Source organism: Drosophila santomea, chromosome 3L (genome assembly GCF_016746245.2).
Source record: "Drosophila santomea strain STO CAGO 1482 chromosome 3L, Prin_Dsan_1.1, whole genome shotgun sequence".
In the NCBI taxonomy this organism is placed as follows: Eukaryota; Metazoa; Arthropoda; class Insecta; order Diptera; family Drosophilidae; genus Drosophila; species Drosophila santomea.
The window spans coordinates 2,552,660-2,568,949 of record NC_053018.2 but is presented as its reverse complement, the minus strand read 5'-3'; the positions used below and the strand labels follow the sequence as shown (position 1 = coordinate 2,568,949).

Below are 16,290 nucleotides of genomic sequence, written 5' to 3'. Positions count from 1 at the left end.
CCAGGGATGTCGTTACATATATAAACAAACTATAATTTTAAACTGCATTTATAAATAAAACAGAAAAAAACAAATACAACTTTAAGAAATATTAAACAATGTGTCTTTATAATATTTTTTGCACAATGTACGATAAAATCGATAAATTCTAGAATCTAGTTCAACGAACCGGTTCCGCTCATCATCAATCAATTCATTTGCAGCCCTCGTCCAGCCGGTTAATTTTTTGCACAAGCGCTGGACAGAAAAGTGTAATTAAACGGCTAAAAGTGAGATTTAATTTATAGTCCAAATTGTAAATAAACAGTTAAGCATTAAACAATTGTTGGAAAACAAGTTTCCAACGCACAACCAAAGGATTTCGCCAGCAAGTAGGCCAGCTTGCGCTGCAAATTTTCCCACAGGGGTGGTGTGTATAACAAAATGGCGTCCTCGCAAGTCTCAAACAAATCGGGCTCCGGGTGGCCGCGCCGCGGCAGTCAAGGCCAAGCGGATGCAGCTAGCAGCAATAACAACGGTACCCAGAAGTACACCAACCAGGCGCTGACCATCAATCGCACCATCAACTTGTGGGTACAACACATTTCATTTCTAGATGCACATGATAGATGGATCGTTTGTTTTAGATACCCCCTGACCAACTACACATTCGGCACCAAGGAGCCGCTCTTTGAGAAGGATCCGTCGGTGCCATCCCGATTCCAGCGAATGCGCGAGGAGTTCGACCGGATCGGCATGCGGCGGTCCGTTGAGGGAGTGCTTCTTGTCCACGAGCACGGACTGCCACATGTCCTGCTTCTGCAGCTGGGCACCACGTTCTTCAAACTGCCCGGTGGCGAGCTAAACGCCGGCGAGGATGAAGTCGAGGGCCTCAAGCGATTGCTATCCGAGGTAAGTGGAATATAAACCCCATTCCTAATCCTAAGGCCTACCACATAACAGTGCTTACTTTTCATTTTTATTAGACGCTGGGTCGTCAGGACGGCGTGAAGCAGGAGTGGATTGTCGAGGACACGATTGGTAACTGGTGGCGGCCGAACTTCGAGCCACCGCAATATCCATACATTCCGCCGCACATCACCAAGCCCAAGGAGCACAAGCGGCTTTTCCTTGTCCAGCTACATGAAAAGGGTAAATATCCGCAGGGCGTTTTGTAAGTCCCTACGCGTAGGTATAACGAGCACACCGTGTATCCAGAATATCCATCTCTCCATGTACTTTATATAACCTATAGATTGTTTTTGTTTGCCAAAAACCGAATACGCTAACAAACCTCATGTCATATCTTTTCAATGCTGTTTAGATACGGACGGGAACGCCAGTTACGATGTACCCTGAGCAGTTCCATTAGCGCCGTGTGTGTCGTATCTACCCAACTCTACTCTCAAGAGTGCAATGCCATAGAACAACAATCGAGCAAACAGAACAGATCAAACAGAAAAGAAACAAACAGATCGCAAAGCTGGCGCAGGCAACTTCTTAGTTAGTTTTGATTCTAGTCCAATTGTACAACATGTCTGAAATCAAATTCAAATTGTATTTTTGCTCAGGACTGAGTGTTGGCATATTTTGTTATTTCCCGATTTTGATCATTCGAAATTCAAAGATTGTTCTTGTACTTAATTTTGTAAATATGTCGACATACTTGTGAGACTGAGCGCAGCAATGTTATCCTTCTATTTACATATTTATTTATTTCCTAGCTTCTATTCTTACTTTTGTGAAGTGTCATGTGTTGTTCATCTTAAGGTTGTTGTGTATTTACCGAAACCAATCCACCGGGCAGGCAGCAGAGAGCATTGTAACGTTGCTGGCTGTCGCAGTCATGTGCCCAAATCTCGCGTGTTTTGCAGATTTGCACGCATGCAGGGCAGTCAGGTCGCAAGTCGCTCCTTAAATTAAGCACTCGTTTATGTAAACACAAGCAAAAACTGTTTATACCTTTTTTGGCCCATACTTGCTAATGCTTAAGCATTCGCTGTGCACTGAAATGAACTGATGCCCACCAGCTGAAGCATTTCAGCGCACAAGTCGAAGCGCACATATCATGTATAATGTTGCTCTTAATTGAAATTATGTTCATATCTGATATTAGGAGACATCGCTGGGCCAGCAAAGTGCCAGTCACGCTTTGCAAGTCGCAGCGAATCCAATTAATTAGTCTAACGTAACCAACTATGAATGTAAAACAAAACGCATACGACTCTCTTTATATCTTACGGCTGCGAAATGATTTTTAATATGTAAACTGTACAACCGATTGTAATATCCCTAGATAATATATCCTGTGAATTTGAATGCTCGTTGATATCTCTACATACATGAATTCTGTCTCTATCGTTTTCCGTAATCTAGCACTATTTGCTGTACCCAAAAATTATAAGCTTGTTGCTGCGCCATTGTTCGAGCTATACGACAACTCGCAAGGTTATGGACCCATCATCTCATCCCTGCCGCAGGCCCTCTGCAGGTAAGTTTGTAACTTATGTCAGAGTTTCAAGATTCCCCCACTTATTTATGCTTCTCTCTGCAGATTCAACTTTATCTACATGTAAAGGTAGACGGAGGGGTCCACGTCCAGCAATATTTAAGCAGAAGCAGCACCAACGATAGCTCTACCTTACAGATTTCAGCACCACAGATCAGCCCGTAGATTTCCATTTCATGTGTGTGTGTAAACGTACATAATTGTATTGCAGATAAAATGGAAAGCCAGGCCCTTTTACTTGGCAAATAGAGTCGACAAAATTTGTGCTTTATTTGTATATTTTCATCTTTAATCTATTTGCATTTTGGGGGTTTTGTTCTAACAACTAAATGTTAGACAATGTTTTAAGAAATGTTGAGTATAGTTATGAAGATGTTTTCTGGCCAACTGGCGCTATCCCTATAGCATGTACTCGCCATAGATTTGTTCGAAATATTCGCGTTTTCTGTAATTGGAAGATACACACGGGCTGGATAACATTAAGAGGGTCTTGAGAATCCACAGTACAAAGCGAAATGATTAATAAAGGATCTTTTCAACCAAAGTCGAGTATGTGTTGTAAATTATCTAGCTCAGTACCGCCGGCAATTACTCTACGTACATTTAAATTTGCTATTGTTAACGTTTAATTGTGAGGCTCTAGGTTAAGTATGCTCTTCGGAGTGCGTGGCTTGTAACAAATGAACAAATCAACAAAAAGTCTGAGAAGAAGCTCACAACGAAATCGAAATCATCGAACTGAAGTACAGGAACCGTTTGGTGTGTTATTTTGATTAGACAATACAATCTTAAGGACTAGATTAATTTTGTTTAATTATGCTTATGCCACACGTACAAAAGATGTTAGCAAATATTGCGTGGTTTCTGTTTTGTGATCTTTACCACAATTTATTGTGATAGAACTTTAGATCGTAGTAGCCCTGGTCGGTGAGGCCGCCACCGCCGCCGGAGGACACCGTGGACATGGCATCCGTGTTGTCCTGGCCCGGCGAGGTGACTTCATGACCAGGCGGACGGTTGATCTTCACCACTCCGAAATCTTCGCGCTCCATCTGATCGAACTCCATCTTGGTGCTGGGCATCACGGCCATTCCGACGCCAAACGAGCGATTCTTCATGCCCGTGTGCTGCTTGCTCAGCTGGAAAGCCGGGGGTCTCCGGTTGTCGCCCACAATGCTCTCGGCCACCTCGGGAGATCGCACGGATGGTGGAGTCGGAGTGTGGCTCTTTGGCGGCGGTGATGGGGGCGTAATCACCTCCGGTTCGGGTTCGGGTTCCGGCTCAACTTCCGGTTCAACTTCTGGCTCCGGCTCATAGCTGCTGGCTTCCAAGTCGGCCAGGCTTTGCCGCTGCAGTTGCTCGGCTATCTCTGCAATATCGCGACTTTCATTGCCACTGTTGAAAGAGTTTTATAGAGTGGTTAAAACTAGTCTTTATTGAACTACAACATAATAACAGCACTGGGAGACACTGAATTAATATAATTGATTTTATTGCTCGGGAAAAAAACGAAATAAGTTACGACCAACAAGTATGTAGTTAAATGTTAAATGATAAGTTATATATGTTGTAATCACAATTTGTCAGGTATTTTCGTGTGTCTTGTGTAGCGGATCCGATTTAGTGGGTTGGTACTCTTCAGTGTTTCTGTAATTCTTGAGTTGTGTTGTGGGTGGTTGTGGATGGTGGGTGGTGGTGGCATGCGGCAAGTGCAGCTTCTTCAGTTTGTACTTGTAAATTAAGTAAATTCATCGGTTGTATAAATTAACTACGCGAAAATATAAATAATTGGCTAAAATCAAAGCTTTGTACAATGGTTATTAAAAATTGATATATCAGTTTATCTAGTTTTGATTTCTATTCATTTTGTATGTGAAGCAGCCGTGTGCAATTTTTGTAGACTGGCTTTGTCTATTTGATTCTGAAAGACAAACGAAAAAAAAGAACAAAATGAAACCCAAATGAAGACCATACACAAAATGATAATGCCAGCAAATTGATATTATTTAGTGTAAGCAATTGAGAGCTTTTACCTATTTGTTTCTGCACTGCCATTGCCTTTTCCGCCCTTCGAGTTGCCAGCATGAATTATCTGAAAATAGAGAAATTTATTAGGTCAAATTTGGGCTGAAATAATTAGAGATAAGATCGGCCTATTAACTTATATTAATAGCCCATTCGTGGGCCATACAATTCAATGAGTTTCTCTATTAATTGCCAGCTCTACAACTTAATATAAATGCCACGTACAAAACGCAAAATAGCTTTTGTGTTGCCCTAAAAAACAACCACTTGGCACGCAGCCAAAATATCAACCCCTGATTTTGGGGTCGATACACCCCACATGACCCACTCTATGTAACCGACCGTATTACAACTCTCTAATTTCTTTATTTGGAATTGTTCAATTCGCACATTTGTTCCAAAATTAGAGCACGGTCCAGTTTAAAGGGAGCTTCATTGAAGTTTGGATTCCTTCAGAAATCGTCGTTACATTAAAACAAAACAATGGGTCATAAAACAACAGAGATTTGCACTTAGAATTTGGTGCATTTCACTCGGGGAAGATTTCATCATTTACTGGACTGGTAAGCCGGCATCGCCATGTCCAAGTTCCGGGGAGCGTACTAGATAGATCGTGGTCTGGCAGTTGGGGCACGTGGTGCACATCTCTGCATCCGCCGGTGCAGCAGAACCACCAGCATTTTCCCTGGGCGCATTATTGCCGCCAGTTGCTCCAGGAGCCGCTGCTGCTGCTGCTCCTCCGGTGGTTGGCGTAGATGCCTGTGGAGCGTTTGGAGGCTGAGAGGGCTGTGGGTCAGGTGGGTGGTTAACCTCTTCGAAGATGGTCGTATAAACGAAGTTATATTTACATATCCATTTAGGGGAGATTGATGTTGCGGCTGCAGCTGATGCGACTGCTGGTTTGCATATTTATTCTGCATTTGTGCATCTGGTTGGACCACTTGCTGCTGCTGCTCGTAGCCAGTCTGCTGCGGCACTTGTTGATGCTGCTGATGAGGCATTTGCTGTTGATGCACATGAGCCCGTCCCGAGGGTGGCGGTTCCATGCGCGTCGGCTGACCGGCAGCCGGCTGTTGCACGTACTGCTGTTGCATTTGCTGCTGTGAGGGCACCGCTGCCGGCGGAGGCATCTGCTGCTGTGGCACGGCATCCACTGGAGGCATCTGCTGATACTGCTGCTGTTGTTGCTGCTGCTGCTGGGCGGGAATGGGAGCCGATGCCTGCTGTCCACCAGGTGCTCCGCCTACTGCGGCCTGCGGCATGTTGTCCCTGTCAAGGCCAGAATGGCGAACCCGGGGCGGTCGGGCAAAAGCGTTGGAAGCCAGAAAGGCATCATCCACATCCTGCAAGCCAGAGCGACGCTGGAAGGGATTCTGATTGCGTACGGGGCCGCTGCGGCTCAGGGCGTCCAATGGACTCTTGCGAGGCTGTGATTTATCATTATTTCTTTGGCTAATGATTCCGAACGAGGGAAGCATCTTACATTATCGTTGGCATTGGTATTCCTGGACTGGCTGGGCGTCAGGCTGACCTGACTGGCCTGCTTGTGACCCACTGCCGCTGCTACTCCACCACCGGCATGGCGTGACTACAAACCAGGTGATTCAGTCATCATCTCGAGGAGAGTGTGTTAGTCGACCAACTTACAGCAACGCTCGTCTTGGAGGCATGATAGCCACCACCGCCTTGGCGTGCCCCAGAGGCATTACCACGTTTGGCATCCATAAATTAAATCACTGGAAATTAGTTAGCCGCACGAAAAACTCAGCACAAATCGCGAGGGAAATAGTTGATGATTTTTTTCAGTTAAAAAAAGTGTACAAAATACAAATATATTTTTGTATACAGGAAGTCGAAAGAGCTATCCGACCGCTGGGATGTATAAATTTAAACTAAGCTAAAGTCCAAGTCGTTTGGGGATCTTGAAGCTGACAGATTGAATGTTGGACAGTCGGCCAACTAGGATTGTTATTCAAGGGCTTTGTGATTTCTTCCAAAAAATTAAAGCTCTAACAAACAATTTATCTGCAATGGCATTCCCCAAATTTCGATTATAATTTCTTATGACCTCGTAACTGATACACACTCAATAAACCAATTGGAATTTTACAAATCAACAATATCGAAATTTAAGCCTCATGGACACTAGAAATCGGGTCAGCTAACTTTACGCTTGAGTAGAATCTTTGAGTACCTCGGCCATGCTGCAGGTGGGACGCTTTGCCCCATATCGTCCGGTTGGAGAGATCTGTGTTATCTGCTGGAGCAGTGCATTCGGTGTAGTCTGCTGCTGGGAACCACGCCGCCGGTTAGAATCCTCGCCCAGGTAAGTAGCACCAAAGAGCTGTGTGTTAGGACTGTTGACGATGTGGTGTGTTATCGTTGGTTATCATTTGGTTAACAGTTAGCGTTTCATGTGGAGAAAGAGTTAAGCATCATTAGTCATTTAGAATAAGGAATGGCATAGATCATATCAAATCTCTGTATACCAATCAATTAAGTCTTTCGGTAAGAAAATAACGTTACTGAGAACTAAGCGATAAAATTATTATTTTCTGTTAGTAATTTCTCTTTAAATGGTATACAGAGAATTTAAAAAGCGAAGCAAGCAACAGGCCACCATTAAAGCAATGTTATTAATCAAATGCGACCGAGTTTTATCGATCAGCGGGCTTCCTTTAGCAAACAAACAAACAAACAAATCGTAAGCCCGATTTCCATACGATATGCAAATGGGGCCAAAAGAAATGGCCAACTGAGGCCGAAAGTGAAATGTTTCCTGCAGCGGCGAAAGCAACGCCTTAATTGCCACGGACTGCGCCAGGTGGCTAAATCAGCATGGGCGACGCCTTCTGCGCTCCCAATCCGCTCACCTATTTGTGATGTGCAGGCCATTCTGGGTGCGCTGCGGCGACTGGGCGTGCTCATGGGCGTTACCATGTCCATTCGCCGATGCCGCATCGTTAAAGAATCCCTCGTAGAGCACAAAATTGTTTGCCTGCGGTATGACCCGCTGTAATCCGTAATGCTTGCTGAGGAATGCCAGTAGCTTTTCCGACGGCCGATCCACCGAGCACTTGAGTGGCGTCCACTGCTCTTCATTGAGCATCGTCTGGAAGAGACGCTTGCCCAGTCCGGCACGTTGCCGGGACTCATGCACATAGAAGTCCAGAATGGATGGAGCCTGCTCCACCTTGCGCGTCTGCCCGGTTTCGTCGAACAAGTAGAGATCCTTGGTGCCGACCTTTAGTAGACCTACGACGGCGCCACTGAAAAAGGTTAAAAAGTTAAAGATACGCTACCCTGGCAAGATAATCCCTTCATGAGGAGGTATGATTACTACTTGGGATAACTTACTTGTGACCCGCCTCAATATCTGCCAGCAGATAGATGGTCTGGTTGTCGGACATCCTCAGGCGCTGGGCCGTGGTCACCGGCTTGCTGAGTCCCTGCGAGGTGGCCGACAGCTGGCCCAGCCGGTCGATGATCTCCGACATCTTGGTGGTGGCATCTCTGCGTGCATGCGTGGGTGAGTGTGGAAAGAGTAGCGGTTAGTCGGATCAAAGCCCACAAGACCACACTCCGCGTACAATTTCAATACTCACAAACTCTGACGCCGATCGCCACGGAAGGTGTGCGGCAGGAGATTGGATGTCACCTTGATGATGGGCTGTGAGAACAGCGGCTTGATATCGAAGCGGAACTCCACCATTATGCTGCCCCTCGATTGTTCTTTTGGGGCCTCTGTGTGTGTGGGGCACTAAGCTTGTGTGTGTGTGTGTGTGTGTGTGGTGGACCCCTGCAATTGAGAAATGAGAATTGCGAATTTAATGGAGCGTTGCAAAAGCGGTGTGCAAACAATTTGATTAGCTGCTGCCGCTCGATTAAACCCGCCTTTGGCTTTCGGCTTTGGCTTTGTCTATTTCGCTGTGTGGGAATCGCTGCACATGCAATCAAGCCAATCACTGTTGCTATTGCCATCGGCAGATGCAAACCCACACGTGGACACACAGAGAAATTTGTATCGCAAAATGTTAAATCTTTCATAAATTGATCGCAAGAAGAAGTAATCATGCATGTACTTATGTGAGAATCAATTATATTTTTCCCTACTCTAAAAACATTCATAGCTTTTTCTGCCAGTGTACTTTTGGAGGCAATCCCTCGGCATCAGCATTAGTTTTGCTGCTGTTTCCGACTCCGCCTGTTGACCCAAATCGGCGCATTAGACTCGGATTACAATCGAAACTGTTGCGTTTTCGCGGCGAATCCCATGCGACAGGAGTCGGGATATGGCTTCCGTTTCGAGGGGGCGTGTCTGTCAGGACGAAACGTTGGTCGCTTGCATGCCGCCGCCGCCTTTGTAAATTCGCAGTGCAACGAACTCGGTAACGATAACGCAGAACAGAGCAGAGCAGAGCATTCAATTGTAATTACCTTTGATGGGGCGGGGCAGCAAAACTTTTCCCTTTGTTACGATTTTGTCAGGGGAAAAGTTAAACAACTCTCTGCCGGCGTCGCAGTAAGCGGCGCTGCCCGAGTTTCCAGTGCGATAGCAACAGAAAAGTCATCGTCGGCAAATGACGTGTTTTCATTTCATTTTTACATATCAACAACACCTACAGCAGTGCACACATTAGTATTGCCAATGTCTTAAAACTTTTCGAAGCCTTATAATAAGAATCGCTAGAATCAATAATATGCCATGTGAGGAAGATCGTGTGAAAAAAACTTAAACAAAATGAAAGAAAATCATTGGACTAATGCTTTGGATTGAGAGCTGAGACCCAGTTAGTTATTTGTTTATATTCATTACTTATTAAAAACATCTCAGCTTTTTAGTGCTAGTTGTGCGAGCTCGACTGTAAGTGGCACATGTGGTTGGCCCCCAGCAAAGGGGACTACATTGTTGTTGTTATTGCAATGGCTGTTTATTTTTCCAGTGCACAACCGTTGACGTTACCATACACAATCAGCCCACTTTGTAACTGTTTATGAACCAACATCAAGCGATGCAAAACAAAAATGCAAGAGGACAAAAAAAGAAAGAACCAGAACAACAAAGAAAACCACGCACCGCATTAAGGGGTGAGTGCGAGAGGGAGACTGCAGTTCTTGTGCTCCCCCTTTGCTCCACTTGTAAATGTGTCAAGTGAGCTTGACTCTCTTCCACTTATGTACATACAAGTACACACATAATTCACATACGTGCAGGTGTGCTGTAAATGTGAGAGCGTGAGAGAGTTAATCAGCGGAATTAAAATCGCGTGCAGCCGTAAACAAGTCAAGTGTTAGAGAGGAAAGGGGGATCGTCACATTCAATTTAACGGTTAATCAGTAGACAGCACACAAACAACAACGCGGCATGGAAACAGCACTGGAAAAACAAATCAATCGAGAGGTGCAAACAATTGGCAACCCAAATATAAATAGTCATTTCCCGATTAAACTGCCTGGTGATGAAAATTAATACAGCAATTTCGCTCAGCCTTCAGTCTGGAATAATAGTCATTAAGCCGAGCCTATCAACTGTTGGCTGCAATACAAAATAACAATCCCACAAAGTGTCGTGTCATTATGCAAGCCCCCGGCATTTTGGACTGGAAGTGGGCGGAAATAGTTGGGGGTGTGGCCAGAGAGCTCCATTACAGAACAGCTGTCAACTGTTCGCCGAATTCCGCAGTGCTGTATATGGAAGTACAGTAGAATGCTCATAAGTCGAACAGTTTTTAAGCTTTAAATAAACGTTTTTACTATTATTTTATTTGGCTTAGCTACTTTTATTACTATTTTCTTGTATGTAACTCTCATCTCTGTGAAAAGCCTAATCAAAACGATGTGTTTAAAAGTATGCAACAAAATATTATATTATTCTAGAATGCCAACATGTAGTAGTAGTACAAAGTCTCGATGCCAAAAATGGTATTTTATCGGTTCGAGTTTAATAATTTCGACTGTCCAACGAATTGTTTTGTGAATTAGAACCATTATCGCGCCAGGCATTCTCAAAAGGCATAATAAATTAGTCAGCTCGGGTACTTTGCCATGCGGCTCGAATCAGGTGACGAGCCTACCTCTATTTAGTTTGTATGTCCAGGGAAAGTGTGTACATATACAAAATGGAAACGGACTTGGTTGGAAATTTATGCAGCAACAAGGTCAATCGATAAATGCAGAACCGAAAGGTACACCCAAAACCCAAGACGAGTTGTCAAGGTAAAAACAAAAAATAACGGTAAACGACAGGTGCCGCAGCCGCTGACAGGCTCAGGTAAAGGTACAGGTGTGGTCGGCGTCGTTATTCCCTTGGATTTGCCTTCCTTCTTTGGTTATTTGGTCGCTCAAGGCAACGGCAATTAAAAACAGTCAACTGTTTACGGCTTTGTTTGGTGGAAGTCGTTGGCCGAAGTAAGCTTTAAATATGCATGAGAACATGCTCCAACATGCACATGCACGCACTGCACGCAATGAATTCTTTATCGTTATCGATAACGTGGCATTGAAATACTTTTTTGCGGTCTAGCCGCAGGTTATTTTGTTGTTTTCGAGCTGTTTGCCACGAACAGAACGATCGCAAACGATCAAAACAACTTGTTATTCTACAAATGCGAAAAAACTGCCATAGCAACGATAACAAAAACAAGAAACCGCAGAGAGAATTGCATTTACAGCCGTCTTTGTTGTTTTTGTCCGCAATTGAAATTGCACTCGCCTCGCTTTGTTGTTGATTTATATCTACTTACTAGAGACTCAAAAGTCAAATCATGAATATCCCGAGAGAAAATTGACAAAGAGATACTCTAGCTTACATGGAAGCGTATGACATTGCAACAGTAGCTATAAATTGCATCAGAATTTAGGACTGGAACACATTTTAAATATAAGTTTAGCCGATTTAAAAATACTTGAGGCTTACACCAGCAGTAATCAGCTGAGATTTCGGTTATTTTCCACATCAATGATTAAGCATTAATGCAAAATAGAAAGTATTGAATGCAGGGGGATCAACCAGACGCAAAAAGTACACTTCGTTTTCAAAGTGATAAGCACCATGCGCCCGAGTTTGGATTTTACCAGACATCGCTTCTAGAACCGGGGTCATAAATGCCACACTTGTTATTTGTGTGCCGATCACATTTGAGGTAGTCTTTCGATGTCTGGACCCAGAACCCGGTCTCCTGCCAATCTTCAAGTATGAAATGGTGCCAGAAAAGATAAGGAGCGATGGTCGCCTGCTGGAAAATCCGGTTCCAGGCGGTTCTTCTAAGCACTCGAGTGTCGCGAGTTTAATGACAGCTAACCATAATTGTTTCTATTGTTTATATTTTTTGTGATAAGCAGACATTGTCGCATTCAAGCAGCACATGTTGGGATCAAAGGTTCATGTTTCCCCCCAAATGCAATTCTCTCTCAATTGAAACTGATTAAATGAAAATTGAGCGTAATTCGCGGATAAACAAAATTAATCCATAGAAGGTAGGGCGTTCTGGAAGTCTTACTGAACTGACCGAAAAAGAAAACAGTTGGGGTTTAGTAACGAAAAGGCATTTCTCTCCCACTCGCACACTTGTAATGCTTATCATTCGATCGCTGCACTGAAAACAAATCAAATAACTATACAATTTAAGTCCGATGTTAAACCGCGTTTTGATTTTGAAAGAATGAATTTTCAAATGTTTCATGTTCGAATGTATACTTATATGTACATTTTTAATTTAGTTTGTTGTGTTGAAAATTGCCATGTATAATCAGCAAGTTCGACAAAAATAGTTTTATTTCGTTTCGACATACATTTTTCTTTCTGTGTGGTCATCAACTTTTCGTTCCGTGTGGTCAGTGTGGAAAGAGAGAACCACAAAAAGAGAGAAACCGCTTTTGTGTGCGTTCAGCGGGTTTTCTTAAAAGGGCGATCGACTGTTTTTGAGTCACTTGTGAAAAATCAGTCATCGCGAGCAGTTCGACTAAGGAAAACCCGCAGGCACTACAAACCGTAACGACTTATCAAACAAAAACAAATAACAGCTGGCCAGCAACGCGAAGCGCGTGTGCAAAACGAAACGAGAAAACATACACACAAAAAAAGCACAAGATATAAGAGATACACAAAAAGAGAAGCAGTGGAAAATTTTGGGCACCAAACACAGCCACAGCCGAAGCTTTTACGTCAAACTAAACCCCTCCAAAAAGAAATCACAACGTGTTCGCCGGTCACGATGAGCGGTTCCGTATTGAGTTTGGCGCGTCCTGCAGCAGCCACAACTGGCCATAATCTGCTGGCCAAGCAGCTGAATTGCAATGGCAATGGCACCACCGGTGGGGCGGCCAAAACCACTGTGGCCTCGGCCATAACGCCGCCCAAGCAGCCCCAATTGGCGGCCAAGGTCATCCAGCAGTCGCAGATCGTCTGTTTCGATGTGGACTCCACGGTGATTTGCGAGGAGGGCATCGACGAACTGGCCGAATATTGCGGCAAGGGTAGCGAGGTGGCGCGCGTCACCAAGGAGGCGATGGGCGGTGCCATGACCTTCCAGGATGCCCTTAGAATCCGCTTGAACATCATCAGGCCCACACAGCAGCAAGTGAGGGATTTCATTGAGGAGCGTCCCAGTACACTGAGCAAAAACGTGAAGCGTTTCGTGAGCCACTTGAAGGCGGAGGGCAAACAGGTTTATTTGATATCCGGCGGATTCGATTGCCTAATTGCGCCCGTGGCCAATGAATTGGGAATTCCGCTGAAAAACGTGTATGCCAACAAGATGCTCTTTGATTATCTGGGCGAATACGATAGCTTTGATATCAGCCAGCCGACATCGCGTTCCGGCGGAAAGGCAGAGGCCATCGCCCTGATAAGGAAGGAGAATAGCGACGATGCCCTAATCACCATGATCGGCGATGGAGCCACCGATCTGGAGGCCGTACCGCCAGCCAACTACTTTATAGGTTTCGGTGGCAATGTCGTGCGGCCGGAGGTCTATCGCCGGGCGCAGTATTACGTAACGGACTTTGAGCAGCTGATGGGGCAGTGAGATACGTATACGTAAGACGGTGGGGGAGTGGCGAATTTAGTATTTGAAATCAACGTGTTATAGCTTATAGTGATGCACAGCTTTCTGTCCAAGTATGTGTGTAATAATATGTACGTTAGTTCGTAGGTAAACAAGAATAAAAAGCGATAGTAAAATAATGGAAAAGGAACAAGTGAAATCAACTTTGTTAACTGTTAACTTAACAGCAAATGTTAAACGCGCACGAAGCAGCAAGTTGTAAAAATACAGGGTGCGCCTTTATGTTAATAAACAGTTCAAGCTTAAGCATTCAAAGAACTTGCATGCACATAAAAAATATTACTTCCTGTATTTGTATGTTTATGGCCAATGAAACCGAGAAAACCAGCAGCGAAGGTTTAAAAAAATTTTTCAAAACAAATTATTTGATTAAAATAAACCATTTATTCTTCTCTCGAACTGTATGTTGTTATTGTACATTTTATTGCAATTATAACGTTTTAAAAAATTAGAAATTAATTTTTTAATCTGGGTAGTACTTTTTAGGATTGAACTGTAAGAACCAAACGCAGGCAATTAAGTAAAACCAATTAAAACCTAAATGTTTTTACCCCAGCCTTGCATAGCAATTAGCCATTGCTATAATAGTCAGTTAGGTTACAACAATAAAATAAATCCACTTTTCATGACGTCTGGTTGTAGAAAGATCTCCTTTGAACATTTATAAATTTACTTTCAACCTCTGACGAGTATAACAATTTGTAAGCCTATTTTAGAACAAAATTATAGCAATAGACGAGGTGCAGGGTCCACAAACCGGGGTCGTGGGAAAAGGAAAAACGAATTGGTGGGCAAACGATTCCAGGTTTTAACTTTCAAAAATTCATTAAGCTGGGCTATTTGTATAAACTAGCGTGTTTAAACCATTTCAGCTATTTTTTATTTATTGAAGTTAAACTACCATAACTAATAGAGAAATAAGATAAGGCATACATTTATAGTAAAAGAAACTTTATTTTTAAGCATAAACTTTTTTTATTGCTTTTGCTTGAAGACCAGCTGTTTAATTGCCCAAGCTTGATTTCCTTTCGATTTTAGCACGAAGGTGCCAGCAATTGGCGGCTTCAAAGGCCGTTAAAAACCAGAAAACAACGCCTCTGCGGCAATTATCAATTGCTGTAATCGACTCCAGCGGAGTTGAAACAGTTGGCAAGCAAAAACAAAGGCAAGGCCGAAGCGTGGGTGGCAGCATTGGGCGGTAAACCATGAATGGAACGAGCGGTTTGGCGGTCAACGTCATCGTGTTTAATTGACGGCGGAAAACGCTTTGAGCCAGCTTAAATGTGGACCATATTAGGCGTGATTCGACTGCCGTGTGAACGGTATAGGGGCGTGAATTAAGGCCAGGCTGCATTCGAACGCAGAACGGGAAGAAAGCAGCCGCCGATGATATCACCATCCTAATGAACTGGGCTTAAAAGGCATCTGTTATGCCCTGCAGCCCAAGTGAATCATCTATTTTGGGCACTACAGTGGGGATTCTATAAAGGAGGCTATCTGAAGTTACGATGTCTTTTATAGTTTTTGAAGTCTTTTGATAAAATGTTCCCATTATACGTTATGTTTCAACTAAATTGTTTGATATGCAATTTTCTACTAGAAGAGGTGATTTCTCTAGTAGAAGTTCCACTGTGGATGCCAATTAAATGACGTACTTTTTGAAATATATCCACACCATGACTGACTTTTTGTCTTAATAAGACTGCGTCAGAAAACGGTTGGGAACTTTATGGGGCGTACAGAACCACCAGAAATTCTACTGTGGCTGCCATGCAAATGAGGCGCTTCCTGACCATTTCTGCTTGGCCGCTGGTGTCTGCTGGTAATGACTTCAGCGCACGTCGCATGACGTAAAGATGCTTTATTTATGTGCCCACTGAGCCACACGGCAGCGGCACGAACGCGAAAGCGGTGGACAGCGGAATGGAAATGGATATGAAAAACTGGCATAAACGTAAACAGAAAGCTTGACGAAGCTAGACTTACCGCAACGCTTGGAGGAACGGTTAAACACGAAAGCCTCGTAGGGATTGGGCTTGGAAATCGAAATATCTCACGGATTGGCGTTCCAGTTTCCAGTGGCCGATTGCACTAATCCGGCTTTTCTGCTGCAATTTTCGGATGCGTACGGATGCTGCGCGTTGCGATGCGGCCGTAACTATGTATCTCACTCACACACGCGGCGGCGGGGCGGGGTGGGGTTTGTCTTATTTTATTGATTTTGAAATTTGTCTCAAATCAGACAAAAAAAAAAGAATGCGATTGAGCTCGGGTGTGCCTTTTGTAATTCTGTATATTTATATTTGTTTTGCTTTAACACATAATTCCAGCCACCTGGGAAATTCGCCGCCTTTTGTTGCTTTTGTTTGTTTGTGTATGTATATTGGGGGAATCGGAGTACGGAACCGGATGATATGGCCGCAGCCGTGACGCGTGGATTTTGCACGAAAGTCGGTTAAAAACTGAACAGCGTTTGCGGCGAGCACAGATTTTTGGGGGTGAAGTGGTTTTCTTTGGAGCCAGATGCGAAGCTTTGGCTTGCCACATAGAGATGGCAAGCTGCTGGTGCGCCAATCGATAGGCTAGGGATGGCAGTCTTTGAATGTGTGTGTCGCGCGAAGCGCAACGTGTTAATACATTCCAGTTATTGCAATGAAGGCTGGTAAGCTAACTAGCATAATTAGTTACATTCATGGTTGATATTTTACATTG

General features: G+C 43.9%; 4 protein-coding genes and 1 long non-coding RNA gene across 8 annotated transcripts; 3 read left to right on the top strand and 2 right to left on the bottom strand.

Annotated features, from left to right (window-relative positions):
• Positions 1-188: 188 nt before the first annotated feature.
• On the top strand, positions 189-2,765 carry LOC120449974 (cleavage and polyadenylation specificity factor subunit 5). Of its 2 annotated transcripts, XM_039632681.2 has the most exons (5): positions 189-569; positions 627-891; positions 966-1,131; positions 2,356-2,470; positions 2,534-2,765. In XM_039632681.2, the coding sequence occupies exons 1-5, from the start codon at positions 424-426 to the stop codon at positions 2,553-2,555; spliced, it is 714 nt and encodes a 237-aa protein (XP_039488615.1). In that variant the 5' UTR covers positions 189-423; the 3' UTR covers positions 2,556-2,765. The 2 variants fall into 2 exon arrangements, with proteins under 2 accessions (XP_039488615.1, XP_039488616.1); XM_039632682.2 differs by lacking the exons at positions 2,356-2,470; positions 2,534-2,765 and adding an exon at positions 1,304-2,298.
• Positions 2,749-16,136, bottom strand: LOC120449969 (alpha-tubulin N-acetyltransferase 1). Of its 3 annotated transcripts, none has more exons than XM_039632675.2 (7): positions 15,565-16,136; positions 8,119-8,312; positions 7,871-8,026; positions 7,387-7,782; positions 6,708-6,870; positions 4,522-4,580; positions 2,749-3,883 (listed from the first exon to the last, which is right to left on the bottom strand). In XM_039632675.2, exons 2-7 carry the CDS (start codon positions 8,223-8,225, stop codon positions 3,367-3,369), a joined length of 1,398 nt encoding a protein of 465 aa, XP_039488609.1. In that variant the 5' UTR covers positions 8,226-8,312; positions 15,565-16,136; the 3' UTR covers positions 2,749-3,366. The 3 variants fall into 3 exon arrangements, with proteins under 3 accessions (XP_039488609.1, XP_039488610.1, XP_039488611.1); XM_039632676.2 differs by lacking the exon at positions 15,565-16,136 and adding an exon at positions 8,951-9,083; XM_039632677.2 differs by lacking the exon at positions 2,749-3,883 and adding an exon at positions 3,964-4,409 and having other exon boundaries at positions 15,565-16,125.
• Positions 4,860-6,408, bottom strand: LOC120449971 (putative mediator of RNA polymerase II transcription subunit 26). Its single transcript, XM_039632679.2, has 4 exons — positions 6,161-6,408; positions 5,997-6,101; positions 5,362-5,940; positions 4,860-5,299 (listed from the first exon to the last, which is right to left on the bottom strand). The coding sequence occupies exons 1-4, from the start codon at positions 6,236-6,238 to the stop codon at positions 5,066-5,068; spliced, it is 996 nt and encodes a 331-aa protein (XP_039488613.1). The 5' UTR covers positions 6,239-6,408; the 3' UTR covers positions 4,860-5,065.
• LOC120449976 lies at positions 9,211-10,277 on the top strand. The gene is made up of 2 exons (XR_005616233.2): positions 9,211-9,377; positions 9,457-10,277. It is a non-coding gene; the product is annotated as an uncharacterized LOC120449976 (long non-coding RNA).
• On the top strand, positions 12,430-13,977 carry LOC120449972 (phosphoserine phosphatase). The gene has a single exon (XM_039632680.2). The coding sequence runs from the start codon at positions 12,727-12,729 to the stop codon at positions 13,537-13,539; it is 813 nt and encodes a 270-aa protein (XP_039488614.1). The 5' UTR covers positions 12,430-12,726; the 3' UTR covers positions 13,540-13,977.
• Positions 16,137-16,290: the final 154 nt, after the last annotated feature.